The sequence below is a fragment of the Eumetopias jubatus genome, unplaced genomic scaffold (assembly GCF_037043125.1).
Source record: "Eumetopias jubatus isolate StellerSeaLion01/CBP00866 unplaced genomic scaffold, mEumJub1_p1.0 scaffold_9, whole genome shotgun sequence".
NCBI classification, from domain to species: domain Eukaryota; kingdom Metazoa; phylum Chordata; class Mammalia; order Carnivora; family Otariidae; genus Eumetopias; species Eumetopias jubatus.
Window position 1 is genome coordinate 97063297 of NW_028274815.1, and position 27934 is coordinate 97091230.

General features: G+C 45.8%; 1 protein-coding gene across 1 annotated transcript in view; it reads left to right on the top strand.

Annotated features, from left to right (window-relative positions):
• DZANK1 (double zinc ribbon and ankyrin repeat domains 1) overlaps positions 1-15897 on the top strand; it is a 68254-nt gene extending 52357 nt beyond the window's left edge. Inside the window, exons 12-20 of the mRNA XM_028112948.2 lie at positions 1180-1387; positions 2856-2959; positions 5003-5077; positions 6894-6990; positions 7434-7531; positions 10368-10448; positions 11170-11297; positions 14222-14296; positions 14727-15897. Coding sequence (XP_027968749.1) covers positions 1180-1387; positions 2856-2959; positions 5003-5077; positions 6894-6990; positions 7434-7531; positions 10368-10448; positions 11170-11297; positions 14222-14296; positions 14727-14850 — 990 coding nt within the window. The 3' untranslated portion in view covers positions 14851-15897. The remainder of the gene's footprint in view (positions 1-1179; positions 1388-2855; positions 2960-5002; positions 5078-6893; positions 6991-7433; positions 7532-10367; positions 10449-11169; positions 11298-14221; positions 14297-14726) is intronic.
• The last annotated feature ends 12037 nt before the right edge of the window (positions 15898-27934 follow it).

A 27934-nucleotide genomic window follows, 5' to 3' on the forward strand; every position in this document is an offset into this window, starting at 1 on the left:
AAGCACAAGCGGAGTGGGGGGATAGGGAGGGGAAGGGCAGAGGGAGAAGCAGACTCCCCACTGAGCAGGGAGCCAGACACAGGGGGCTCAATCCCAGGACCCTGGGATCATGACCTGAGTGGAATGCAGATACTTAACTGACTGAGCCACCCAGGCGCCCTGAGACAGACATACTTCATGAATTTCTTATGTAGCCTGCCAGGAACTTTGCTCCTGCTCTTTTATATTTTAGAAAACTTACATCAAGCATATGAAATTGCTTTTGCCATTTATAACAACAGCGCACAGTTTAAGGAAAATCTTGCAGGATTATCTTCAGAAGGACTTAATCTCTAACAAGCTTGGCGTTAGCCTTTTATAAATTTCTCTAAGCTACATAAAGGCTTTTCAGATTTCTTTTTAGCTCTTCACTAGAAGAATTTGAAGATTGATAGTTATTAGAGAGAATGCACATGCACTCAGCAACTTTGCTTTCATTTTTAGGGAGTTCATGGCCTTCTTAACCCAGACTGAGACTTATGGATCCTGGGGCTGCCGGTAGCCCATATAGAACCATATGCAAGTGAGACAAAGGGTTCTTTCCTCAAGGCATTTGACTGCAATCTTTTGGAAATTGATTTTTAATATACTAATTTTGTTAGAAAGACATTTTCTTCCATCTACCAGAAAAATTGTCCTAATGAATATGCAAATATATAATGCTCACCGTGTGAATGGTATCCCTTTAGATGCAGTGATGTTGTGCAGTGCACAACCTACATAATGTTACATGATGGTCCTCTCAAATCCCCACATCCAGATGAAGGAGTATCTCAGAGAAATACTGGTGACTAGTGGTTGACTGTGGATGAGTAGTGAAGTTTATGTTCTATTGGATTGTAGAACTGAGAGATTAGATTTCTTTCAAGCCTCGGGCAGCAAGGCAGAGAATATCAGTTCAGTTGGACGAATTTGATATAGTAAATGGCCAAGCAGATAAGGCTGGTTTTATAGATCAGAATGGGAGTTGCTGGGAGAGACAGAAGCAAGGAAGGTGAGGCAAGGGCTAAAAACCTCTTTTTAGTTCAAAGTACAGTTTCTCGGAGATATGTTTACTTCGGATTAGAATTCATTTCTATAAGTAATATGAAGAATTAATTAAATCATATTCTAGTATTTTGTTTTCTGCCTTGCTCATAGCCCCGATCTGCCTGGCAGTCCCTAAATGTTCCTTTACCCAGACCTAATGCTGGGACTCGGAAGGACGTGGGCACACAGACTGCTGGCCTATTCTACCCATCTGGCACGCTACTAGCCAAAAAGGAACAGGAAATGGCTTCTCAGAAGCAGAGGCAGGAGAAGATGAGTGACCATAAACCTCTCCTCACAGCTGTCAGCCCAGGAAGAGGTGAGGGGAAAAGACACACTTTCTTGTCAGTAGGGAACTCCCTCTTTCTTGGAAAGAAAATTGCATTTTTTCTTCCTTTAGATTTATTTCTATACATAAGAAATAAATTCCATTGTTTTTCTTTAGGTAATTTTCCTTCATATTATAGCTCTTAAACTTGTAGTATTCTGATGTTTTAATTTTTTTTAATTCTTAAAAAAAGATTCTATTTATTTGAGAGAGAGAGAAGGGGAGGGGCAGAGAGAGAGGGAGAGAGAATCTGCAAGCAGACTCCCCACTGAGCACAGAGCCTGACATGGGGCTCAATCCCAGGACCCTGAGATCATGACCTGAGTCGAAATCAAGAGCCATGTGAGCTATCCAGACGCCCCAGTACTCTGATGTTTTGATTCATAGCTCCATTGTCTAGTCTGTAAATCAAATAGCATGTATGGATTGCTGTCATTACAGTAGAAATGTTGTTAGTCTATGTCATTATTGTTATCTACCATTATCTTTCTCCTTTTACCATTCTAAAATTCACATAACAAAATTCACCATTTTAACCATTTTAAAGTGTATAGTTAGTGATATTCAGTCCATTAGGAGCAGTATAGAAGTATCACCATTCTGTATGTCCAGAATATTTTCATCACCCCAAAAGTAGACCCAGTATTCATTTTGCAATCATGCCCCACATCTCCTCTCCCAGGTGCCTGGCAACCACGAATCTTCTTTCTGTTTTGATGGATTTGCCTGTTCTGGACATTTCCTATAAATGCATCTCCTGCCTGCACATGAGAAACCAGAAATCCAGACTCATGCAAAATCTCCCAAGTGTTAAGTGGTGGCAATGATTGAATTCAAATGTGTTTTAAACCCTGTGCAGATGACAAATGGGCACAAGGGAGCTTTCTGGAGTGATGGAAGTGTCCTTCATATTGATCGGGATATATACGCTTGCTGAAAATCAAACTGTACACTTAAAAGTTATATCTCAATATGGTTAATTTTATTTATTTATTTTTAAAAATTTTGAAAGAGAGATAGTGATAGCATGGGGGGAACAGAGGGAGAGGGAGAAGCAGACTTCCCTCTGAGCAGGGAGCCCGATGTGGAGCTCAATCCCAGGACCCTGAGATGATGACCTGAGAGCCAAGCCAAAGGCAGATGCTTAACCAACTGAGCCACCCAGGTGCCCCTCAATATGATTAATTTTAAAAGAATAAAAGAAAAAGACCCCATATGTGGCCATCAAAATATACATTTTTTTGAGATTCTGTACTATTCTGTGATCAGTCATGTGTAAGAAATAAACCTGGGAGCAAGAATGGAACTCACTCTGATACCTAGTTGAGTTTCAGTAAGTAAAACCCATCACAAAGTTTGGCAAAGAGAAATAACCTGAGAATGCATGTTGCACAGGAACATTTTTCTTTCTTGGCTTCAGAAGAGCTACCCATGAGGATGGGTTTCTTTTTTTCTTTAGGATACTGGAGAAAACAGTTGGATCATATCTCTGCCCACCTCAGGTCTTATGCTCAGAACAACCCTGAATTCCGGGCCTTGATCGCAGAACCCAGAATGGGAAAGGTGGGTGAGCTCTGCTTGGGATTTCCACTCCAGAGAGTCCCATGGGGTCAGGCTGCAGGTCCCCTCCACTGACTTCACCCGAGACTGCACTTTGCTTGGCTCTTTTCCCTTTCCTGTCCTGTTTTCCACACTTCCTTATGTCCTGAGCGTTTCCGTAGTGTAGCGGTTATCACGTTCGCCTCACACACTTCCTTATGTCCTCCCCTGCAGGCGCTGCCTTAACAAATCACTTGCACACGAGCCTTGTCTCCGAGTCTGCTTCTGGGCACCTGACCTATAAGATAGTAAATTGTGAACATTCCATGCTTTTAGATCCCACATGCTATGGTGACTCTGGTGCTCAGAGCTAAAAAACCCAGAAGAGTTTAGTCCTGCCAAATTGTGCACTTAAATCCAGTCTATATTAGCAGCAATAGTAATCATAAGAGTTGCCATTTCCTGATGCACTCACTGTGTGCATTGTGTTCATCAGTCTGTAGCGCTCATAACAAACCTACAAGGTAGGAATATTACTTTTGCAGCAGTTTTTTTTTTTTTAATGGCCACAAATTCATTGGTAGTCTTCCCTTCAAAGAGTGGAGTCAGTGTCTTCTCACCTCGAATGTGGGCGGGCTTGTGGCAGTGGGGCTCACAGAGTGTGGTGGCAGTGATGCTATGGGACTCCTAAGGTGTGGTCCTGTGAGGCCACACTGCTTCCTGTCTTACTGCGCATGCTCCCCTCCAACAATCCTTCTTGGAGCCCAGCCACCCTGTCGTGAGAAGCCCAAGCCCCATGGAGTGGCCACATGTAGGTGCACCCCTCTGCAGCCGTAGCCACAACTAGTACTTGAGTCATCCTGGCTCAGGAGCCAGGCAGATGAGTGATGAGAGAAAATGTTCCAGCCTCCAAACATGCAGCCGCCTCTAGCCATTTGAGTTTTCCCAGCTGAGGTGTCAGACACATGGAGCAAAAACAGTCTATCCCGGCTGTACCCTGTTGGAAGCCACAAACTTCATAAAATGGTTGTTGTTTAGTGCCACTAAGTTAGGGTGTTTTTTTTTTTACACTCCAGTAGATAATCCGAACAAGCCTTATTTGACACCCAGGAAAACTTGCTCAGAGAAGTTTGGTGACCTGCCCAGGATTGCACTGATGGGTCTCGGGGTATTCAGGATTTGAAGCAGGTCTGTCAGACCCTGAGCCCCAAGCTTTTTCTCTAGAATTACACCATCATTATAAAGAGCTCTATGGGAAGATCTCTTCTTCCATTTTTATGACACTAGAAGGAACCTTTGAAAATCAGCCTGTTTGATCCTCTGCCACCAAATAGGCCAACATTGAAGCTATTTCATTGTCAAGTACTGTTCAGTTTCCTTTGATAATCTATTTTGGTGGTTTATTCATTCTTTGGCCTAACCCAGGGGTCTGTAAACTATGGCGTGTGGGGTAAATCAGGCCTGCCACCCAGTTTTGTAAATCAAGTTTTATTGGATCATGGCTACACTCATTCGTTTACTTATGGTCCATAACTGCTTTTATGCTACAATGGCAACCACCATATAGCCTACAAAAGCTAAAATATTTACTCTCTGATCCTTAAAGCATTTGCTGACCCCTGTTTGATCGAAATTCCTCTGGCTACTTACAGAGAAAGCTGCTCAACTATGAAACTTGGCCCTTGATTGCCAAGGCCTGGTCCCTCAGGACACCCAGGTGATGACATCCAGCCAGGTGGCTTGATTAAATTTAAAGTGTGTCTCTTTAGAGAGGATAAATTTGTGTCTTGCTTTCTTATCCAGCCTGGCAGTCTCTGCTCTTTGATGGGAACGTTAATTTCGTTCATTTACAATTTATAGAATTGTAGATATGGCTGGATTTGTGTCTATTTTGCTACTTATACTCTATTTCACTTAGCTTTTGTTCCTTTGTTTTTCTTTTCTTGTCTTCTTTTGAGTTCATTAAATATTTGATTAAATTTACTGTTTAACATCTCAGGATTTCTTGGCTCAGCACATTAAACCCATGTGCGTGGTTGTGAATTCTCTCTAATGCTTTTTTAAAAGCTTCTCTCCGCTACTGTCCATGAAGATGGCTATGAAGTTAGCATTCAGCTGAATTATATTCAAGTATCCAACAAAGTGAGTAAAACCTTTAGAAGCTATTCATTTGAAAATCAACCAAACTAGTAAATTATAGCTTACACTCTATCAAAGTGTTTCTGTGAAATCCATAGAAGGCATAAATTCCAAATGTTATAAGACTTGGCTAAAGGCCAATAATTTCATAGAAATAGATAAGTAACTGTACTGAACCTCAGAGAAGCCAGGTCTCAGGCACATAAAGATGTAGTAAGAACAGGAATTATTACCCACCCTATCAGTCCTTTGGTTCTCAGGCATACTTATACTCACCAAAGTCTGAGTATAGGTGAAAGACTGACAAAAATGTTTGCCTGTATGTACTTTCACCTATTTACCTATAAGAAATAAACCAAACTTTGTGGCTCTGCCTCCCTTGATCTGCCCTCTCATATGGTGACTGGAACCTTGCTACAGTGCCTGTAGTGTGTGACAAACATTGATTGATTCATACCGGCAGCTGTAGTTTCACTGGACAAGAAGTCAGAATATACAAAAGAATAAGGAATGGATTAAGAAGATGGGTAAAGAAGGCAGGGAAAAGCACGGGGACTAGTGTATATCAGGCCCTGACCATGGACCCATCAGGGGGCTAGCGGTGTCTTGAAAATTAGGATAGACACATGGGCTCTGCCTAACTCAGAGGCTGGGAAAATGCAGTCCACTGACACACACAAAAGTGTTTTGAAGTCAAGTCAAGCACTGAATGCCATGTTTTCAGTTGTGTGGCTACAGCAGAACTTGGGTCAGGGAGGTACATGAGAAGGGGAGTGAAAGACATGAGTCAAGGCAGGGGAAGGGGCTGAGTGGTCATACATAAAGTCTAGTTTCAGCCTGATCCATGAGGAGCTCTGAAGTGTGGCTCACACCATGAAGTTGTCCCAGGTGAGGCAAGGAAAGGAAGGATGTAACCTCTAGAGCAAGGCAGCACCCATCTGTAGAGGCAGTTGGCTAGCTGTGAGGTGTTAGCAGCCCACCCGGCAGCTGGGAGGGATATGCTAATCAGTTAGTGGAACTGGGTGGGCACAAAGAGCATCTACAACATGCTGTCTATCAGGTAGAAGTGGAGTAATTATCCCCAGGTTTAATATGTTTTTTCTTAACCTGTATGTTCTAGTGTTCAGGCAGTAGCAGGTGGTTCCCTGTGGTGGGAGAGGCAGCCATGTGAGGGTGGGACAGGATGCTATGCTGTGGAATTGACCCAGGTGGAATCAGAATTCCAGGTCTGGACTGTGCATCATCTATCCTAATTTTATAGACCTCCATTTTCCCTGTTTTACTTTCCCAACATCCCTTTGAGGTAGGCCATGATATTTCTGCTTTACAGGTGAAGAAACTGAGGTACAGAGAAATTTAGCCACCTTCTTCCAAGGTCCCTGAGCTAATAAGTGAGAGAGCCAGGATTCAAACTCTGTAGCCTGAGCTTCCCTATCTTGCCACCCTTATTCCAAGACTTGGAAGGGTTTGAAGCAGGGGAAGAACACCATTACGTATAAATTGTAGAAAGGTGACTGGAGCAACCCACGTGGAGGGTGGGCTGGCAGGAGCCAGTTGGGAATCCCTTGCAGGGATCCTGGTGTATGAAGAGGGGGTTGTGGCTATAATGACAGAAAGGAGGGGCCAGGCTGAGGAGCCACTTAAGAGGCAGAATGGACAAAATGTCCCAGTGAGGGGATGTCCAGCTTCCAGCTTGACTATATGTGTAGACAGAGGGGTCGTTAATGAAGAGAAGAACAGGTTAGCAGGGAGAGCACTCCTTCTGTGGGGATACAGCAGCCTCATCAGTCACAGTGCCTATGTTTTTTCTGTTGCCCAGAACCTTTACCTCAGCAAGGCTGTGGATTTCAGCAGCCACTTTCTGAGCAGTGTCACCAAAGGTGGTGATGGGCCACTTGGCAGCAGGTCCAGCTTGGGTGAGTTGTACCCTTCCAGTGATTTTAAAACAGTCGACCAGGAACACACTGACCTGGCAAGGACAGCAGGGAATTGCTTAAAATTTGCCAGCCCAACCACACATCTTCCTTTAATGTTCCAGCCATTTTATTCTTCTGGCTTCTCTAAAGTTAGGAGTGAGATTTTTGAAATCTTTCACAGGGCTTGGGGAGATAGGTTGTGGGGGGTGTTTTCTTTTGGGCTTAAAAAACCATAGTCCCCTTTTCTTCCCCTCCTTCCCAGTCATCCTCTAGTCCTGGACTGAGATGAGTGGCTTCAGGAGTCCTTCTTGAGAGGGTCAATAAAATAGACATTTCTATACAAGCCATTTTATTCTTCTGACCTCTTGAGGGGCATGATAGTAGGATAGCTCTTTATATGTGGCAGGGGGGCATTGTTTTAGTCCTTGATTCTATCATTTCAGTGAGTGACTACAGCCAAAGCACCTCAGACACCACTGAAAAAGTCAAGAGGACAAAGAATTTCAAGACCAAAAAGTTTCAAGAAAAGGAGCAACTCACAGTATGTGTACTCCTTTGTCCTTATAGCTGTCTTCTTAGGCCTGGCTGTTGAATGTTTTACTTTGAGATTTTTTTTTTAATTTTACTTCATTTTATTTTATCTTGTTTATTTTATTCCATTCCATTCCATTCTATTTATTTTTTAAAGTAGGCTCCATACCCAACATGGGGCTTGAACTCACGACCCTGAGATTGAGACGCATGCTCTACTGATTGAGTCAGCCAGGTGGCCCTCCTTTGAGATTTTTTAAATGGAAGAATACTTTTTCATTTTCTGTTCCTTTTTTAGAAGTGTATTTTTATTTTATGGAATCCTTTAAAATATGTTGAGATTATTAATTAGAATTATTTTAAAGTTCTTATTAGTTCCCGGAATCACCTCTGTTTCCTCTGGGGTCAGTTCTGTCTGTCCATCTTTGTCTGTCTTGTTTTTGGTTGGTCTCAAATATGTGATGATCCTTGGTTGCCAGATCACGTTGACAAGTGAAGGGCTGGTTTGAGTAGTGTCAGTGCCTGCCATGGGTGTGTGGGCCTCGGGTCCCCATGAGGATGGATGGGCATCCTGTGGGGCAGGCCTACCTGGAGGGTATTTGGGTAGAGGGCAGGAGAAAGCCTTGGGGTCCCCTAAGCTGCCTTTCCTCTGGAGGTGAGGATGGTGCTGTGAAGGGCTCTAGCATATTTCATTCCTAGATGGAGCTGTCCTTCCTTCCTTATTCTCCATCCCTGTGTCTGTCACAGAGGTCTGGGCTCTGCCCGTCTTGGGCCCAGTACTCCCAGTAGAAGAGTTTGTTAGGCAGATCATGAACTCTCTGGAAAAAAAGTTACCAGGCTTTAAGCAGAGAGCCCAGGAGAGAGAGGAGGACACCACTCACCTCAGCCACTCACCAGCAAAGCCCTTTCATAGAACGCTCATGAATCCAGCCTGCACCCAACACTGGCCCTCCTTGTTGATTAACTCAGCTTCCGCAGGGCCCCCTGGAGGGAACAGACTACTATCTCTGGCATCTTCAGCTGGTTTTTCTTTGCTTTGTTTTCCCTCTCAGCCAAATTCCAGCTACTTCCAGTCTTTGGAATTCCTCACAATTCCCCATCCACTGATGGCACCCTTCCAGAGTTTCCCACAGCTGTTAGAGTTTTGTTTTTCAAAAGTACAGACCATGAACACTGAACATTTTTAACTGGAGCTTTGGAGAAAGAGACAGTGGGTGCCCTTGTTCAGCCCCTCACCTTGCCTTTCAGTCGGTCCTCTTTGGCTGCAGTAGGGAAGACAGATGTGCTTAGCAACAAACCCAAAGCCTGGGTTTCCCCCAAGATGAAGATGGGCACGTGTGGGTTCTTTCCTCCACCTTCCATGGAGCCAGGTCTCAGGGTGCCCTCAGGGGTGTGTATACTTGTGTCCAGCTTGTATCATTATTTCTCCAAAGGCAGGTGACTTCTCGCCTCATCTTGTGTTTTCCCACCACGTGCTTTGCATCTCATAAACACCAATAAATTTGGAAAGAAGACCTTAGAATTATATTAACATGTATTGTGTATAATTCCTTGCACTCTTGGCCTTCTCTCAGTTTAAAATATTGTCATTGAGTAGAAGAGAAGTATAGAGTTATATAAACTTTAACAGTTTTGGAGACTATACCTGCTTACACTGTATGTGACCCAAATCTCCCCATTGCTATGTGCCTTTATTTTCTCATTTGTGTTTAGGGGATAAGTATCAGACAAATAATAACAGCATCCAGTGGTTCACTCATTCAGTGGTTATTTGAAGCACACATATACCAGGCATAGTTCTCGGTGGTGAAAATAAATCATGAACAAAAGCTATAAAGGTCTCAGACCTCATGCGGTGACATTCTAGTGCATTCTAGTATAAGTTTCCATAAGGAATGGAATTCAGTAAGAACAAATGTGCCCCCCCAGACTTTCTAGGGGTTCACTTTAATATTAGAGTACCTTGTTCCAAGCTAATCACCTTAGAGTAGGGGGCGGAAGGGACACAGCCTGAACCCAGGATTTTCTTCCAGAAGGTTCGCAGGCCTTGACCAATGTCCTCATCCTGATGGCTCCCCAGAAAGACAGGAGGGGGTAGATATATTATTTCTTCTTTACAGACAGGAAAACGGGAGTCCTGGGACAAACCACCCCAGGTCACCCTCAGAACCAGTGATGGAAACATACTGAAAGCAATGGCTCTGGCTTTCTAGACTGTCTCTTCAGCCTTGTGGCAACCAGCATTTGTAATCCTTTATATATAAAGAAAGATTGCATAGCAAGGGGAATTTCATCACATTTTGAAAACAGAGCATATAATAAATTCTTCAGATTTCTGATGATAGGTGAGAGCTTTTTCTTCCCCCAAACAAGATTCGACTTTATCAGTTCACTCATGCCTCAGGTGAGCACGTTTTCTGAACAGTCATACTTAGGCTGATTCTGAACCCTTTATAAAACTGTGCAGAGGAAATATTAGGATTCACCCGGTTGCTTTGCTTAGGAATATTTATTTCCTTTGTAATAAAACTAGTGTGGGGTTTCTGGGGGTGGTGAGGTTTCTCATTGCATCCCTGTCCTTAATAAAGATAAAACAATGTCAATGTGGTATTCTTCCCCGAGACAAGGTTTCAGAGACCAGGAAGATTTACATTAGCTAGGTTTTTTTATGCTGCTGGTGTCGAAGACCACACATATGCTCACACGCACACACACGCTCACACTCACCTGTCCCTGGAGCTCAGAACTTAACCTTAGAGAGGAAGTGTTTGCCTTGGGAATTGGGTCTGGGCAAGGGAGACAGTGCGATTTCACGGCGGTGGAAATGACCTTGTGTAACCCTGCAGCCTGAAAACAGGCTTCTGCTGAAGGAAGTTGGACCAACAGGGGAAGGGAGAGTCTCTGTGATTGAACAGCTGCTTGAGGAGGTAAGTACAACTCAGAACAAGTCTCTCTGAGGATTTCAGCCTCACATTTCACCTCTGTCCCTCTTTCAGATGCAAGTCTTGTTCAGTATTGTGATAACCACAGTGCCATTTCTTTTTTTTTTTTTTTAAGATTTTATTTATTTATTTGACAGAGAGAGACACAGCGAGAGCAGGAACACAAGCAGGGGAGTGGGAGAGGGAGAAGCAGGCTTCCGGCCGAGCAGGGAGCCCGATGTGGGACTCAATCCCAGGACCCTGGGATCATGACCTGAGTCGAAGGCAGACGCTTAACGACTGAGCCACCCAGGCGCCCAACCACAGTGCCATTTCATTTAAAACTGCCTGGAAGTGGACTAAATGGCTAGTCAAGAACTTTCCAGTAATTGTTCCTGGTTACTAGTTTTTATAGCAAAGAGAAAAGTCATATGAGCCCAAATAATGTGCATAAATGTGGACAGAATCCCTGGCCTGTGACCCCATGTGACCTTCATGTTTCCTAAAGAAGCGAGGCTCGGGGGGATGCCTGCCCCTCCTGATGGGGGGAGCAGAAGTTTTATCACCCAAGTTAGGGTGGTTAGATCTTGGGTGTCCTGATTCTGTTCTCTCTTGAGGTAAAGCAGTTTAGTTCCGGCAAGCATGTGCATTACACTTCGCAGGATGGCAGCTGGATGCTGCCGAGAGCAGGGTTTGAGGCAAGTCTGTCCTTTCCCTTATGCTGCAGGGAGCAGACCCCAACTGCAGGGACAGTGAAGAGCGACCCGTGATTACCGTGGCTGTTGTGAACACGCGCCACGAAGTGATTCCGGTTCTCGTGCAGAGAGGAGCAGACACAGAGCAGCGCTGGGGCCCGTAAGTAAGACACCGTCAAAAGAGAGTTCCGGCGCGGCCAGCCGCTGCCTCCGGGCCCTGCTCTAGCAGCGTCCAGCCACACGCATGCCCCAATCCGTTGGCACCTCTTGGGAACCATCTTAACCCATTTGGGCCTTAATAAGAGACTTCACTGCCACTATTTTTCAAACTTGGGCAAAACAAAAACTTTTTAAGTGGATTATTGGATTGCCAAATTTTTTGTAGCTTTTATAAATGATAAATTTTGTTAGCTCTCGGGTTTACACTGAGGGGGGGGCCGGCAAATCCTTCACCCTTGGGATGTTAAGCAACATTATTTTCATCCTGATCTTAACTGTTGAGATCGCTAAGAGAACAGTGGGCCCAGTGTAGTCCCTATGGAAATGTAGCCATGAAGTTACTCTACAAAGAAAACCTTATCCGGTTGTCTCTGGATGTTGATACACTGGGGATGACACTGCACATCCGAGTACACTACATGATCTGGTTGGTGCCTTGGTTTCCCCAGCTGGGAAGCAGGATGGACAGATACCAAGTCCTGTTGGGTACTTCTGTCACTTCCCTGGTCTCGGGCCTCTCCTGCCTCTTGACCTCTCGCAGCCTTGGGATTCTGTTGTTCTCTGAAATTACTTTGGAAATGTGGGGTGGACAGTTCCTTGAGGACGGGTTCCACATGTTAACTGCTAATAGCCTGCCAACTAAGTTGCCAAACTGGGAGTTCTCTAGGGGTCCTGCAGCCATCTGACCCTGCTGCCCCTTGACCTACTTCTGAGACCAGATCAAGGCCCACCAGAGAATCGTGCTGCTGAGTGTGTCAAGCCAGCACGTGGAACAAAGTTAGATAGCTTTGCTTCTGTTTTCCTCCATCTCAACTTTAACTCCAGTGTTTTTATTCACAATATATGCCAGTTAATTTTTCTGTGTGCACTGTTACGTTTCTGTCCAACAGGACAGCTATATCAGGTAGACACAACCTCTTTTTAGTTTTATTTTAGAGTAGAACGTTTGGCCCATTTGGTGGACGTATTTGGTGGCTGGAATTTATTTGCTCACCTTTCCCTGGGGTTCACATTCTTCATACTGTCAGCTTCTTCGTTTGACCCACACTTGGGTTATCATTATTCATAAAAATAATGCCACCATGTTCGGCATGAAGGTGTATTTTATATTTGTACAATTCAGACAAACTTTTCTTGGAGCACTTATGTATAATGTCTGTGGTTGGTACAAAATCTCTTGAACAGATTTTGAATTGATGCTTATGAGAAGTCCCGCTGAGAGGAAGAAACTACTCTGGACTACTCTGGACATGGAACAGATTACCTGTTTTTCCTTGGTGTTCCTCAGTTTCCATTCTTACTTCATTACCATTCTATAAATTGACATTTACCCACACGTGATCTCTACTAAGTCTAACTCTGCGGTTGTACCATCTGTCTGAACGGTGTGTAATAGCCCGTTGTCACTCCCACTGCATTAGCATGGTTAGCAGAATCTAGCTCACATGGAGGGGGAGGGAGGAAAGCTAGACCAGAGCCCTCCCTCAAAATAGAGCACAGAGATCTCTTCTTCCCCTTTTAGTTTATGCCAGTAGAAGAAAGCGGATTTCTCCACTGAGAGCCAACTCTGCTGTCTGCTTTATATTTGTTAGTTCGAAGTGTTTAGACCTGGGTCAGCCTGACCTCTACCCCCTGGCTGGACCTCTGTAGATCCAGGAACATGACCTCAGGACTCCATCTATCCTACTGCTCCTCAGGCACAAGCCATCCAGAGATCTGGCTTTCCCATAAAAAAGGTTCAGTGAATTGTCCCTTAGCAAACAAGGATTTAAAAACTCTTCCTCCCCCGCATTCCCAGCTTGTTTGACTAGTGGAGAGAAGCAGCGTAGGTGGTCTCTACACCAGGTAACTTCTGTCCAATGGCTTGGCAGGTAACAGAAAGCCCCTCCCTAGTGTTTCTGTTTCCAATGTTTGTCTCTTTCCTACCAGAATACACTCATTTTCAACCCAAAGGGATGGCTAAGGAGAGGTACACATCCTCCACCAAAGCTGATTCCTCTTATCGGCAGATTTCAAGAACACAGATTCAAGGTCTCACTAAGAGATGGGCAAAGAGAAGTGCCATTTGCTTTTGGACAACATCTACCCTCCTTCACTGGCCATTTCAAACATTCTGTCTCTTAGTTCTGCCCCAGTAGCCGGGAGGGGTGGATGTAACCATTAGTCTACTTCTTAGAGGTTCAACTGTGGAGAGTTACTCTATTAGGTAATTCATGATTTACAAAGAGAGAATGTACCTTCATCTACCATGATACATAGATTTGAATAAGCCATTTGAGTAGTTTGTGCATTCATAGTAGAGTTTCCTTAAAACACAAATTCACAGAACACCATGGTGTACCCGCTGTACAAAACACATTCTAGAAGGTCTGGTGATATAACACCAAGCTACTCAGAGGAACAGACTCACAGGTATCACCTCTGCTCTGAACAGAAGAGGGTGTCCCCTCTAGCGTCCTTGCCTGTTGGAGTCAGAGCAGTGGACAGAGTTAGAGTCGGCAGTCACAATTCACTGCTTCCCCACACTGAACTGTGGTTACACAGAAAATCCAGCCATGGTGCCCCCTCCCCACCTCATAAATGGAAGGTGTGTTCTGCTCTCAGTGTAGAGGGAGTTATGAAAGAAGATCATGCATCTACTCAGGAGATGTGGCAACCCCGGGAATACATATAAGTTCCAGTGGTAAATGCCTAATAAAGACCCAAAGAATGTGAGGGGTGAAGTAACAGTTGTGCTACCAGGGAGAAAGGAAAGACGAAAGATGAAGGAGGGTTGGTGTCATTGGTGTGATTTTGTCTGCATGCCCACAGCATCCTGCATTACAACTGCTTTAGCAGGATGATTTTCTCCCCCACCCCAAACAGGCTCCAAAATACAGCTCTTCATGAAGCAACTCTGCTTGGCCTGGCAGGAAGGGAGTGTGTCGCTGCTTTACTGCGGTACGTTTCCAGCCTCTAAGGGAGATTTCTGAGGGTCCCCTGCTGACCTGTGATGATTTCAGAAGGCCCTAGTTCCTGAACAGTTAACCCTGTGAATGGGGGCCACCATCCCACTGTGGGCCCCAGCGCTGAGGGCTCTTAAAAGCACAATGGAAATGTTGTCCCCCCACCAAACATACTTGGTTGTAGGACTTCGATGCAATGGGAGCCAACGGGCAGGATTGGCAATTGAACATGTTGAAATCACAGAGCCCCTCAAAAGGTCTCAGGGTAGAGCCTCCTTTGAGAGTGGGGGTCGTAGTGGCCTCTTGGGGACAGGTTTAGGAAGGTGGGGCCAGGAGGCTCCCAGACCGGCCTCTGTGTCAGGGAAGAGCCAGGCCCTCAGGTTCAGGTGCCTGAGTCCTTCTATTCATGCCCATTCCCTTGGCAGATGCAATGCAAGCATCCAAAAGAAGAACATGAATGGCCAGACACCGTATGACCTGGCTCTGCAAACTGGGGATGATGTCGTCACCTCACTCTTTGCTGCTAAGCTCGGCCTAGATGACTCTTAGACCCAAGGGCCTGCACAGGACCTAGTTGCAAGAAACCATCCAGTTCTGGCTCTTCTTTGTTTCTTTCTGAGATGTGTATTTGTGGTTTGAGAATTGAGGTTGAGAGGAACTCATAAGACTTTTTTTTTTTTTTAATATGACACTGTAAGCCACCATGTGGGTATTTCCCAATATGCTGTGGATGGTGATGAACTTAACATGTACTTTTTAAAGGGTTTCTTGCTGCTTATTTTAGAATTTTCTTTTAAATTTATTTTTCAGGGGACGCCTGGGTGGTGCCTTCGGTTAAGTGGCCAACTCTTGGTTTTGGCCCAGGTTGTGATCTCAGGGTCCTGAGAGCGAGCCCCACATTGGGCTCCATGCTCAGCACAGAGTCTGCTCGTAAGATTCTCTCTCCCTCTCCTCTACCCCTCTCCCTGAACGTGTGCAAGCATGTGCTCTCTCTCAAATAAATGAATAAATCTTTAAAAAAATTTAAAAAATAAATTTGTTTTTCAGTAGATAATAATTGCACATGGTTCAAAGCTAAAAATTTAGTATGAAGTGTTATGTAGTAAAAACTCTGCCATCTCTGTCCCACAGCCACCCACATCCGCTCCTCAGAGGCACCAATGATACCAGTGTCATCTGTGTCTTTCCAGAAATAGTATAGGATTATATAAGCACATGTATATAATATATGCATCTGTACATAGAGGGTATACACAAAATACAAATATAGATAACAGATATATTCTTTGCCCTCTTTAAGACAAGTACTAGCGAACCACACACTCTCCCAATGTGTTGCATCTTGTTCTTTTCCTTAATACATCTCGTAGGTGGTTCCAAGTGAGTACATAAAGATCAAGTTTATTTTAAAAATGTTGTTTCTGATGTTGAGCTCATCAATATTCCTATTGTTCTTTGGTTGACAAACAAGCCTTGAATCAGCCATCTGCAGGAATGTGTCATTTTGACGTATGTCTTTTTTCAGATTGTTATTTCAGTCCTTGGGTGATAGCGCTGCAGTCGTGCAGTCCCTAAATAGTTTCTGTTAAAGTGTGTTGATAGAGTATTTATTAATTCTGAATGATTAATTCCGCACAATAAATAACCGACTTCGCTGAGTGGTTGTTGTCATCACTACCTGCACTGCTTTCCTGAGGGAGCGACTGTCTGCGGTTGGGGCGGCGGGGACAGGTGCAGAGTTGCTGGAAGCGATGCCCGGACACAGGGTTGGGGGGCACTGGCCGGCCCCTGTCACACTCAGCCGTCTGTGTTGGGGGGCTGCTGCAAGGTAACCAGGGTCCCGTGGGTCGGGGGCGGTGTGCACTGTGTCAGCTCAGCCCGTGCAATACGACCCCTCCCAGACTTCTCTGCCTTTATGGTGCGGTGCAGGGTGGGCCACAGGAGTGACAGCACGAGGTTCCAGATTCCAAAGGCAGAAGCGAAGTGCGGCCCTCACGCTAGGAAGGTGGGTGAGGGCCCCAGAGGGTGCTGCGGCTCACCCTACTGGCTCTGGATTTGACACTCAGGGAGGAGGGTGTGGAGTTCAAGACCATTTTGCCCAGAGCTCAGGGAACAGGGGAGGCCCCATGGGCCCATGGGTTCCAGAATCTCTTCTCTTGGAGCTCTCAGGGGTAACTTTCATGCCCTGAGTGCAGGAAGGACATCTCCACTGTTCCTTGGGTTTCCACACTTCCTGGGGGCAGGGCCTGCCCTTATACCTGAGAGGCAAAGTGCACACCCGACATCTCCTACCAGGGATCTTGCCTTCTGCTAAAGGCCACTGCCAGCACAAATCACCTCTGGGTTTCCATCAAGCCTCATGTACAGAGTGAACAGGTGGCTCAAGATGCAAGAACATAGGTTCAGATCCAGGAACTCTCTGATGAAATCCTGGAGGGTTATGTAAAGCATTATATAAACATTGAACTCTATGTTTTCAGGAAAAGTAAAGTTAAACACATGTTTCAGGCAAGGCCTTTCTGATTTCAAAGTTCATGTTATTTCTTGTCCTTCGTGACGTTTTATTTTTCTTTTCCTTGGGTCCCTGTATCAGGGCTTGAAATGGGAGCAGAACCACCATAGTGATGCTGAGTAAGGGGTAATGAAAGGGACCAGACTGCACGCAGTCGTGGGAGTGAGTGAGTGAGGCTGGTCACAGGCCAGGCACCCCTGTAGCTCAGCAGGGCCGCAGTGGGGAAAGAAAGGTGGGTGCCGGAAAGGGATGAGCGAGGACAAACCGGAACCTCTGGGCCCAGTCTCCCTCCTCCCTCCTCATGGCCACAGGTGACCTGCAGGAGACCCTGGTGCCCTTTGGCATGGAGCCTGTTCCGGGCATCCCAGGCTGGGCTCTCCAGAAGCAGACTGAGACAGCTGGGGATGGGGGAGAGAAGAGGATGCGTGTTTATGGGGGATCAGCCCTTGTGGAAGGAAGAAGGGGGTGGTACGGCAGGAGACATCAACACAGACACAGCCCCCACAAAGCTGCAGCCGCGCTGGGGCAGGGTGCTGAGGAGGAGGATTGCCCATCATCCTGCGGTGCCCGGACAGCTGTAGCTCAGGCACAGGGCCACCACTGCCCCAGGACAGCTGTGACTTCGGGCCAGGCAGCTCTCTGCTAATGACTGGAGGCAGTCTGCTGCCCTTCCTGCTGCCCGCATTCCCTACCCCCAGGTAGTCAGCGCTGCCCTAAGGGGCATGCGGAGGATGCCCCTCTGTGTGTACCACAGAGTGCATGGCATGGGTCCCTGACCCAGGCTGCTGGAAGGGGGAGGTCTGGTGGGAGCTGCCCCCACCCATCAGCCAGCCAGTCCCAGGATGCCAGGGAGGGCGGCAGTGACACTGACCTCAGAGCCCCACCCTGCAGGCTCAGCTCAGGTCCAGTGGTTGATGCTCAGGGTGCCGGGTGCTACATGGAGTGACAATTAGCTGAGCATCCGGTGGCTGGTGACTCAGGCCACAGCGACCTCCCTGCAACTGGATTCGCCACAGACTCCTCCTGAGGCTCGGCGGCAACTCTTGAAGGAGCCACCCTCACTTTGTAGCTTCATCCCACATCCCCACAGGGGTCCAGTGGCCTTGGAGTTTGCCAAATTCCCCCCAGTGACCATCCAGGTGAATGAATTCCCACGTGTTTATTGGCCAGTTGAGTATCTTATTTTTTTTTTAATTTTTTTATTGTTATGTTAATCACCATATATTACATCATTAGTTTTTGGTGTCAGTTGAGTATCTTATATTTTTCGTGCAGATTTGGGAGAAGGCTTTCAGTATAACTCAGGGTCTCATGAGTTGTAGGCATAAATCTTGGGGCTCTGTATTAGTCAGGGCTCAGATGGAGAAGCAGGACTCACAGGAGATGTGTATCAAGAGACTCACTGCAAGGGACGGATGTAGGTGGTTGTGTAGGCCAGCTGGGCAAGTCCCCAGTGGCAGGGCAGGTGTCAGGAAGGGTGGGCTGGCACCGCTCAGGCACGGCCAGCCGAAGCTGCTGCCCACCAGCAGAACTCCTTCTTCACGGAGATCTCTTTCCTTCAGGGCTTGGAGCCCATTGAATCAGGCTGACCCAGACCTGCTAGGATGATCTCCCTTTCTTCAAGTCAGCTAAGAACTTTAATCACAGTACAAAATACCGTCCTGGCAACATCTAGATTAGTGTGTGAATAACTGAGGACCGACGCCCAGGCAAGATGATGCATAAAAAAAGGACCATCACAGCCTCTGTTACAAAGTCATTGATTATTGATTCTTTTTCCTACCCCCGACTTGAATAAAATCGACAATACACACACATGTACATTTTGTGTCCTTTTTTGCATAAGGCTACACATTTTTTTTCAGCCAGTTGCCTGGGTTTTGGGGTCATACAATTTTCATCATCCTTCTTTTGTGTTTTTATATTCAGATCGGTTGTTAACTTCTTGTTTGGCTGCCACTATTTCAATTTGTGTGAATGTAGAGCCGCTCAAGTAGCAAGAGCCTCACTTCCTGCAAATTCCCAAGTAGTGAGGGCTGAAGATAACTTTCTGGCAAAGCTGAACCCCTTTCTCCCCACTCTGGCCCACCCGGTCCCCAAACATGTCCTCAGAGAAGGACCAGAGTGACCTAACATTCATGTCTGCTTTGCTATCAGACCCCTAACCCACCACCAGGATAGGGGAGGGGAGGGTTACTTGAAATGAGGTGGGCGCTTGGGTGGCTGGGTGGGCGCCTGGGTGGCTCAGTTGTTAAGCATCTGCCTTCCGCTCACGTCATGATCCCGGGGTCCTGGGATCGAGCCCCACATCGGGCTCCCTGCTCCGCGGGGAACCTGCTTCTCCCTCTCCCACTCCCCCTGCTTGTGTTCCCTCTCTCGCTGTGTCTCTCTCTGTCAAATAAATAAATAAAATCTTTTAAAAAAATTAAAAAAATAAATGAGGTGGCCTGGAAGTAGACAGAGGTCGGCTCAATCAGTAATCACCTTGAGTTTAAAAAAACAAAAAACAAAAAACATTTAGTGGATATGAATCCAATACTTATTATTTATTGTAATTTTTATATAAATGGCAGTTTCCAGGCCCCTGACCTGGGGTCCCCATGTTTCCAGCTGGGTAGTAATAAATGGTTCAATTTTTAGATTAATTACTTCTAATGCAGTTAGAACCCTAGAAATTCTTTTTTTTAAAGATTTTGTTTATTTATTTGAGGGAGAGAGAGCGAGCAAGAGAGAAAGAGAGAGAGCATGAGTGGGGAGAGCGGGAGAGGGAGAGGCAGACTCCCCACTGAGCAGGGAGCCCAATGCGGGGCTCGATCCCAGGACACTGGGATCATGACCTGAGCCGAAGGCAGATGCTTAATCGACTGAGCCACCCAGGTGCCCCAGAAATTCTACTTCTGACCCCAACTCTCAACATGAAAAATTTTATTATTCTCTCCTCAAGCCCCCTCCCCCACTTTATCCTGCATCTGCTCCGTAGAAACTTCCTTTCCGCCATCAAACAGAAGGGAAAGAGGCAATCTTTGGGAGGAGTTCCCAAATCCTTTCTGATTTTGCAGAAGAGACTGGCATTCTCAAATATGATTTTCTGTAGAATGTCCACTAGTAGGCTTGACTCACATTCTCATCCCTGGCTGTTGTGGGTGCTTTTCTTATTTTTTCTTGTTCTTCCTGGAATTCCCTTTCCTACTTTCTCCAAGCATGGAAAAAGAAACTGGTGAAATCTGGTTGATTCTTTTCTCTTCTGACCATGTAGTTGTTAAGAACAGATTGCTGTTAGAGGGACATTCATGCCTTTCTTTTGGCTAGTATATTCTGCTTCTCAGTTGTTTTCAAATTTGGGGCAGTATTAGAGATTTTTAGAACCCTTCCCTTAGACTGCTTTGTTAAGGGAGACGTTAGCCTCATGGAGTATGAGACATCTAACTACTAGAAACCTTCCCTTAGACTGCTTTGTTAAAGGAGATGTTAGCCTCATGGAGTATCATGTAACTTCTAGAAACTTCTATCTCTGGACACCCCTTGCTCTAAAATTTGAATAGTGTGAGGTTTGTGTGTGTGTGTGTGTGTGTGTGTGTGTGTGTGTGTGTGTGTGTTTTACTTATCTGCTCATAATTTTGTTGTGTTTAGAGAGGGCTTGCTCTGAGCTCGTTTAATACCACCATCTTATCTCAACAGCCCTATTTGCTCAGAAATTCTAGACTTTTCACCCCCTCCCTGCTTCAGCTGACATTTTGACATTTCCACCAGGGTGCCCACAGCTCACCCCAGACCCTCCACTTCCCTTGCAGGAAAATTGCCATCTGCTATCTCTCGCTCAACCCAGGAGCTGGCAAACAAGAGATGCTAAGTAAATATTTAATTACATTAGGTTTTTATTGCTGCATAACTAATTACTCCAAAACTTTGTTAAAATATTAAAGCCTTACTATCTGGCAGTTTCTGTGGGTTAAGAATTCAGAAGCAGCTGAGTTGGGTGGTTCTGATTTCGGATCTTTCATGAGGTTGCCCTAAAAAAGCCAGTCAGGGCCTCAGTCTTCTGAAATTTTGGCTGGAGCTGGAGGATAGGCTTCCAGATGGCTTGCTCACATGCTGCTGCTTTTGTGAGGAGGCTTCCATTCTTCCTGGTGTGGGCTTCTCCCTGAGCTACTTGATTGGCCTCACAACACGGTGGCCCACTTCCCCTCAGGTGAGCAATCTAAGAGAGACCAAGGCAGAAGACACTTTTTTATCACCTACAATTGGAATTACACACCATCAATTCTGCTGTTTCCTACTGTGGTCAGCTCTCTTCAGTGTGAGAGGCAACCACACAAAGACACGAATACCAGGAGGTAAGGACCATGAGGTGGCCATTTTGGAAGTTGGCTGCTTCCACGAGTAAGTAAACAGAATGAATTGGTAAGAATCAATTAGTAGACTAGCTAGAAAATAAGTGTTTACATTCAATGGTCTTTGTCAATCAGCTTCAGAAAACATTTCCTTTTTTCATTCTTGGCTACCTGGAGCAGAGGTTATGAGTAGATAAATACACAAATGTTTAAAAAGTATGTATCAATAAAGTATTAAGAGTTAAATATCAGGGCACCTGGGTGGTGCAGTCGGTTAAGCGTCTGACTCTTGGTTTCAGCTCTGATTTTGATCTCAGAGTCATGAGATCGAGTCCCACTTTGGGCTCTGTGCTCACAGATTCTCTCTCTCCCTCTTTCTCTGCCCCTCCCACTCATGCTCTCTCTCTCTAAAATAACTAAATAAATCTTTTTAAAAAAGAGTTAGATATCAACACCTTATTAGCTATTTTTAAATCAGTATTCATACAACAAATATATCTGGATCTGACTCCTCACACTCACATTAAAGAAATGTAATTTAATTTACCCGATTCCCCTCTTCTCTTTCCACCTTTCCACAATCAGTGTTATCTTTAGATGGTAATCAGAAAAAAAATCACAGATGCCCACTGAGCTTTCAGGTGCTCTCCCGTCTCAGACTGCCTGCCCACGACAATCCACTTCTCAGCAAGACAAGCAACCCCAGGCTCTTCTTCCATCTAAGTCCCACCCCATCTCCTAACTGTCCCTGTGTGTCCCAGGTACCCACTCTCATACTCCACATGTGGGGGTGGAGTGAGTTAGGCAGAATCTGATATCGGCCAAGACTCTATCAACGTGCACAGAGAAATGTAGCTTCACATTGATTTCCTATTTTCCTCCCCTTCACTCTCCCAGAACCCACCCCCAGCCACCACGCCCATCTTTTTGAAGAAGCTCCTTGTGATGGATGGTTCATTTCATGGGTCAACCTGACTGGGTCATAGAGTGCCCAGATGTTAAACATTATCTCTGGGTGTGTCTGTGAGGGTGTTTCTGGATGAGACTAGCGTTTGAGTTGGTGCACTGAGTGAAGCAGATGGTCCTCTCCAATGTGGTGGGCATCACCCAATCTGTTGAGGGCTGGGTAGAACAAAAAGATGGAGGAAGGGAGACTTCACTGCTTGCCTGACTATGGAGCTGGGACATCATTCTTCTCCTGTCCTTGGACTGGGACTTACACCGTTGGTGCTCCTGGCTCTCAGGACTTTGGACTCAAACTGGAACTGTATCACCAGCTTTCCTAGGCCTCCAGCTTGCAGATGGCATGTCATGAGGATCCCCAGCCTTCGTGATAGCATGAGCCTATTTCTTACAATAAATCTCTCTCCCTCCCACCCTGTACTATTGGCTCTGTTTCTCTGGAGAACCCTAACACACTGCTTTAATTTGTTGTTTGTTTTCCCTTGGATGTTCCAGGACTGTATTCCTTCTTCTCTTTCAAACTGGAGTTACACAGTGCTGGAGACCAGGTGTGGAAGGCAGAGTTCTAAGGTGACTCCCAGGGAGTCACATTCTTATGTAGCCCCCTGCCAGGAGGGCCTGTGAAGATGAGGGGATGCCCACTCCCATTATTAAATTATGTTGTATGGCAAAAGTGGGAAGACTCTGTGGTCATCTGTGGGCTTGACCTAGTCAGGGGAACCCTTTAAAAGAGCGTCTAGAGGTCAGAGATTTGAAACAGCAGAGATTCTCTTCTGTTGGTCTCGAAGAAGCAAACTGCCATGTTGTGGGAGGACTGGTGTACAACCTCTAGGATTTGAAGCCTTCAGTTCCACCACTGCCAGGAACTGAATTCTGCCAACAGCCAGTGAGCTTGGAAAAGAATCCTGAGCCTCAGATGAGAACACAGCCCCAGGTGACATCTTGACTTCAGCCCGGTGAGACCCTGAGCGGAGGTCTCAGCTAAGCTGTGCCCAGACTCCTGACCCACGGGAACTCTGGGATAATAAATGTGTGTTGTTATAAGCAGCTACTTTTGTAGTAGTAGTAGGTTATACAGCAGTAGAGACTACACCACCGTCTTCAATGTTTTCCATCAATGAACTTGATTCCGGGCTGAAAAGATAAGGATCATGGTTCAGAACGGGGAACCACTAAGTCACAAGTGCCCGGTTTTGCCTTGCTGACTTTGCAGCAAAGCTTTCCTGCTGAAGGAAGCAGTGTGTTGAACTCTTTCTCAAGACCTAAAGTCCCCAGGGGGAAAGCAGATGCTGCCTGGAGCCAGTGGTTCTGATTGTCACTCTCAAGGGTCACGGTGGGGAGGGGGCTGCAGGTGGCCTGGATCCACTTGGACCCCCTCCTGTCTGTCAGGTCTGGAGACACTGGATTCCTTCTGCTTCCCACTAGGGAACAATTCCTGTTGCAAATACCCTCAACGAGTCATGGCATTCATTGCCTGCATGAGTGAGACCAGCAGCTTGCATCCAGGCTTCCAGTCAGACAGAAATCCACTTCCGCTGCTCAGGTTATTCCTCAGGCCTGAAGGCCTGTAACTTTAAGGTTGTGTCTTTCGAGAGTTACTGTGTTCTACAGCTTCCTCCTCTACAAATGGACCATCACTACACACTTTCTTTCCTCTTGGAATGAATTAGCGTCTCATTTCATGCCCTACAATCTTGTTCTCTTTCCTGGAACCTTTGACTTGGGCGTAGCGGACTTTCAGATACTTCGGCTTGGCTCTCTATCACACACCGCCCCCCAACCCCCAGAGGCCACTCCAGCCCATCGTTCTTGAGCCTCCAGCTGCACCTGTGGCTGGGATCCCCCACACTGCATCTGCTAGGATGCCCGAAAAAGTTACCTGGGCATGCTCTCTCAGCTCTGGACCTGCACAACTGCAGCTGCCCCTGCCATTCCTCCACCACCTGCCTGCAATGGCCTCTGCTTTTCCCTCCAGCAGAAGTGACCAGTCCGTGTCAAACTGGCTTGGCCATATGCCCATCTCCCTGGGACACTGAACATATGTGCATGCTGCATCTTGTGCCTAATTCCAGTTTCTGGCATGCGGTAGGTTCTCAAAAATGGTTGTTGATGTAATACATTGTGTGGCTTTTTGGTATGGGCAAAGTTTCCCAGCCAAACTGTAGGCTCTGTGGCAGGGGTGTCTTGGCCGTGAGGTGGGTTTTTTTATTGTTATGTTAATCACCATACATTACATCATTAGTTTTGGATGTAGTGTTCCATGATTCATTGTTTGTGCATAATACCCAGTGTTCCACACAGAACGTGCCCTCTTTAATACCCACCACCAGGCTAACCCATCCCCCCACCCCCCTCCCCTCTAGAACCCTCAGTTTGTTTTTTAGAGTCCATCGTCTCTCATGGTTCGTCTCCCCCTCCGATTTCCCCCCTTCATTCTTCCCCTCCTGCTATCTTCTTCTTTATTTTCTTAACATATATTGCATTATTTGTTTCAGAGGTACAGATCTGTGACTCAACAATCTTGCACAATTCACAGCACTCGCCAGAGCACATACCCTCCCCAATGTCTATCACCCAGCCACCCCATCCCTCCCACTCCCTACCCCTCCAGCAACCCTCAGCTTGTTTCCTGAGATTAAGAATTCCTCATATCAGTGAGGTCATATGATACATGTCTTTCTCTGATTGACTTATTTCACTCAGCATAACACCCTCCAGTTCCATCCACGTCGTTGCAAATGGCAAGATCTCATTCCTTTTGATGGCTGCATAATATTCCATTGTGTATATATATCACATCTTCTTTATCCATTCATCTGTCGATGGACATCTTGGTTCTCTCCACAGTTTGGCTATTGTGGACATTGCTGCTATAAACATCGGGGTGCGTGTACCCCTTCGGATCCCTACATTTGTATCTTTGTGGTAAATACCCAGTAGTGCAATTGCTGGGTCATATGGTAGCTCTATTTTCAACTTTTTGAGGAACCTCCATACTGTTTTCCAGAGTGGTTGCACCAACTTGCATTCCCACCAACAGTGTAGGAGGGTTCCCCTTTCTCCACATCCCTGCCAACATCTGTCATTTCCTGACTTGTTAATTTTATTGGCCGTGAGGTTTGAAAAACATATTTCTTATTTTTTATCTGATAATTCTGCTGTAAGTTTGTAGATAAAAATAAAAGTATGTATGTCAGTAAACTATAAAATATTTGGGTGTCGACTCTTTTATAACTTAAAAATTTCAAAATAAATATTTTAAATTCCAAATAATATCCTGTTTTTGTGGGTTTATGTGTTGTTCTAAGACAGGTAATGTAGTATTACATTAGCAACATTTATAGTTAAGGTAGATATTTAAGCCTCATCAAATATTGACGGTCTAAGTAATTTACTATTTCTCTTATCGAAATAATTGTGTAGACCATTATGTGGTTGTTGTAAACTAAAACAATGCAGAAAACTCAAAGAATTGCCGAAATACCACCATCAATGATATTTCATCAATGACAGTTTTCTTTTATTTTTAAAAGATTTATTTATTTATTTTAGAGAGAGTGCACGTGAGTGGGGGGTTGGGGGAGGGGCAGAGGGAGAGGGAGAGACTCTCAAGCAGACTCCCCGCTAAGCACCGAGCCTGACATGGGGCTTGATCCCAGGACCCTGAGATTATGACGTGAGCTGAAATCAAGCGCTTTACCGTCTGAGCCACCCAGGCAGCCCCAGAGTTAGTTTTCTAAACATCTCTCTACACATAGACTATTTTACATAAATATTTTTGTTCAATAATATATTGAAATCTATCTCCTTGTAAAAATGATATCCTGGTTTTGCTCCATATACCAACAGATACCTTGGGAAATATCTCTTGTGAAAGGAGGACTCTTATTTCACCTGCTTTTCTGGCTTTCTTCTTAAATTCCTTAAAATCAGAGTCCAACTTTACAGGGAAATTGAACTTATCCAATCAAAAAGTATTCAGCGAACAATTAGCACATGCCTGCCCTTTGCTGACAGAAAGAGTGGAGTGAAGTGTGACTCCCATTCAGTTGGATGTGCCATGACTTGTGGAGAGACAGTGAGTGTAGCACACACACAGAATTTAAGGCACACACGTGCCAGTCTGAGCCGGTCCTCTGCCGAATCTGGAGGCACCCCTGGAGAAGGACGCCTAAAATAAACTCGCAGCCAGGCTCAGGCACCTTTTTGTCCTTTCAGACTTCTGGTATCACCTGTGGCTTTGACCATATCTCTCTTTCCTCAAGTCCCCACATCTCTCTTTAATGAGACCTGGCCAAGGGTGAACCCAAATGCAAGACCACAAGGTGGAAAGCCTCTCTCTGAGGCCTAAGATGAGCTAAAATCTGTTACTCAAGCCCCCGCCCAAGCTTCTTACACGCTATTTTTCAAAGTTCTGCAGTAAGAAGGTATGATGACTTCACATTTAGCTGAACTATGCGGCCCACGTGGTGGTTTTCACGTTTGTGCCGTTTGGATGACCTGGTTGGCAAGCAGCACGTCCAATCTCTTTTTACCACGTTTCTCCACCCCCAACAGAATGGAGCAGACAGCACCATGGAACCGTGTGGTTTTTGTCAGTGTCTTCTTTCTCGTTACCCTCCCCAGGAGGTAGCCGCCTCGTGCGAGCAAGGGTGGGACTTTCCGCCAGGGAGGACGCTGAGAGGCACTGGCACAGGGAGGCTGTAAGTCCAGACCTGCTGCCCGATTTCACCCTCTTTGGGTCAAGTGCAGGTACTGAATCTAAATCAAGGGGATGCAGTTATTATGGGGAAACCCATAAAGCTACATTTTCAGGGGGTTTTTTTTGCAATTAAAAAAGTTAAACCAAACTATTTGGAGCCCTTGGCAAATTCTAGGGAGAAATCACCTTACAGTGAGGCTCACCTTGTTATGCTGTGTCCCTAGGGTTGAGATAGAATAGGGACAAGACTGGGGGCCCTCCCCGAACCTTAAAGCGATGTGACTATACTGTAAAGTGAAAACTCCCTAAAAGAAAATTCATGAATCTGTGTTTCTTGAGCAATATATTTGACAGGAATGCAGAGAACAGGACGTCAGCTTCAAGAAAGGAGTCAGCCCCTGCAAAAAACTAGTGAGATGCAGACCAAACCAGTCTGCGCCAGTGTGGACCTCTCGGAGTATGCGCAGTGAGCCCCTGGAGTACCCTCAGGTTGCCCTTCCCACTTTTATAGTCTAAAAGTCACGCCCAGGGGTGGAGATTTAACATGCTAATGAGACAGGCAATGTGTGGAAAGCATAATCTCTAAGTACACAAGAGCCGAAAAACCCCACCTCTACAAGCTTAATCCTCACCCTTTTCGCCGTCTAAATTTCTTTAAGAAACTCTCCAAGACCTCTTCTCCGGGCTCCCTGGAGCATAAACCCCAATAAAGCCTTGCCTAAAACTCCTGTTTGGCCTTTCTTTCCTTCCTTCCCTTCCCTCGCCTTCCCCCTTCCCTTCCCTCTCTTCTTTTCTTCCTTTATTTATTTTTAAGTAGGCTCCATGCCCAAGGCGGGGCTCAAACTCACAACGCTGAGATCAAGAGCCCAAGGTCCCACAGACTGAGCTACCCCTCTTTTTTTTTTTTTTAAGATATTATTTATTTATTTGACAGAGAGAGACACAGTGAGAGGGAACACAAGCAGGGGGAGTGGGAGAGGGAGAAGCAGGCTTCCCTCGGAGCAGGGAGCCTGATGTGGGGCTTGATCTCAGGACCCTGGGATCATGACCTGAGCCGAAGGCAGACGCTTAACCATCTGAGCCACCCAGGCGCCCCTCTTTTTTTTTTTTTTTTAAAGATTTTAT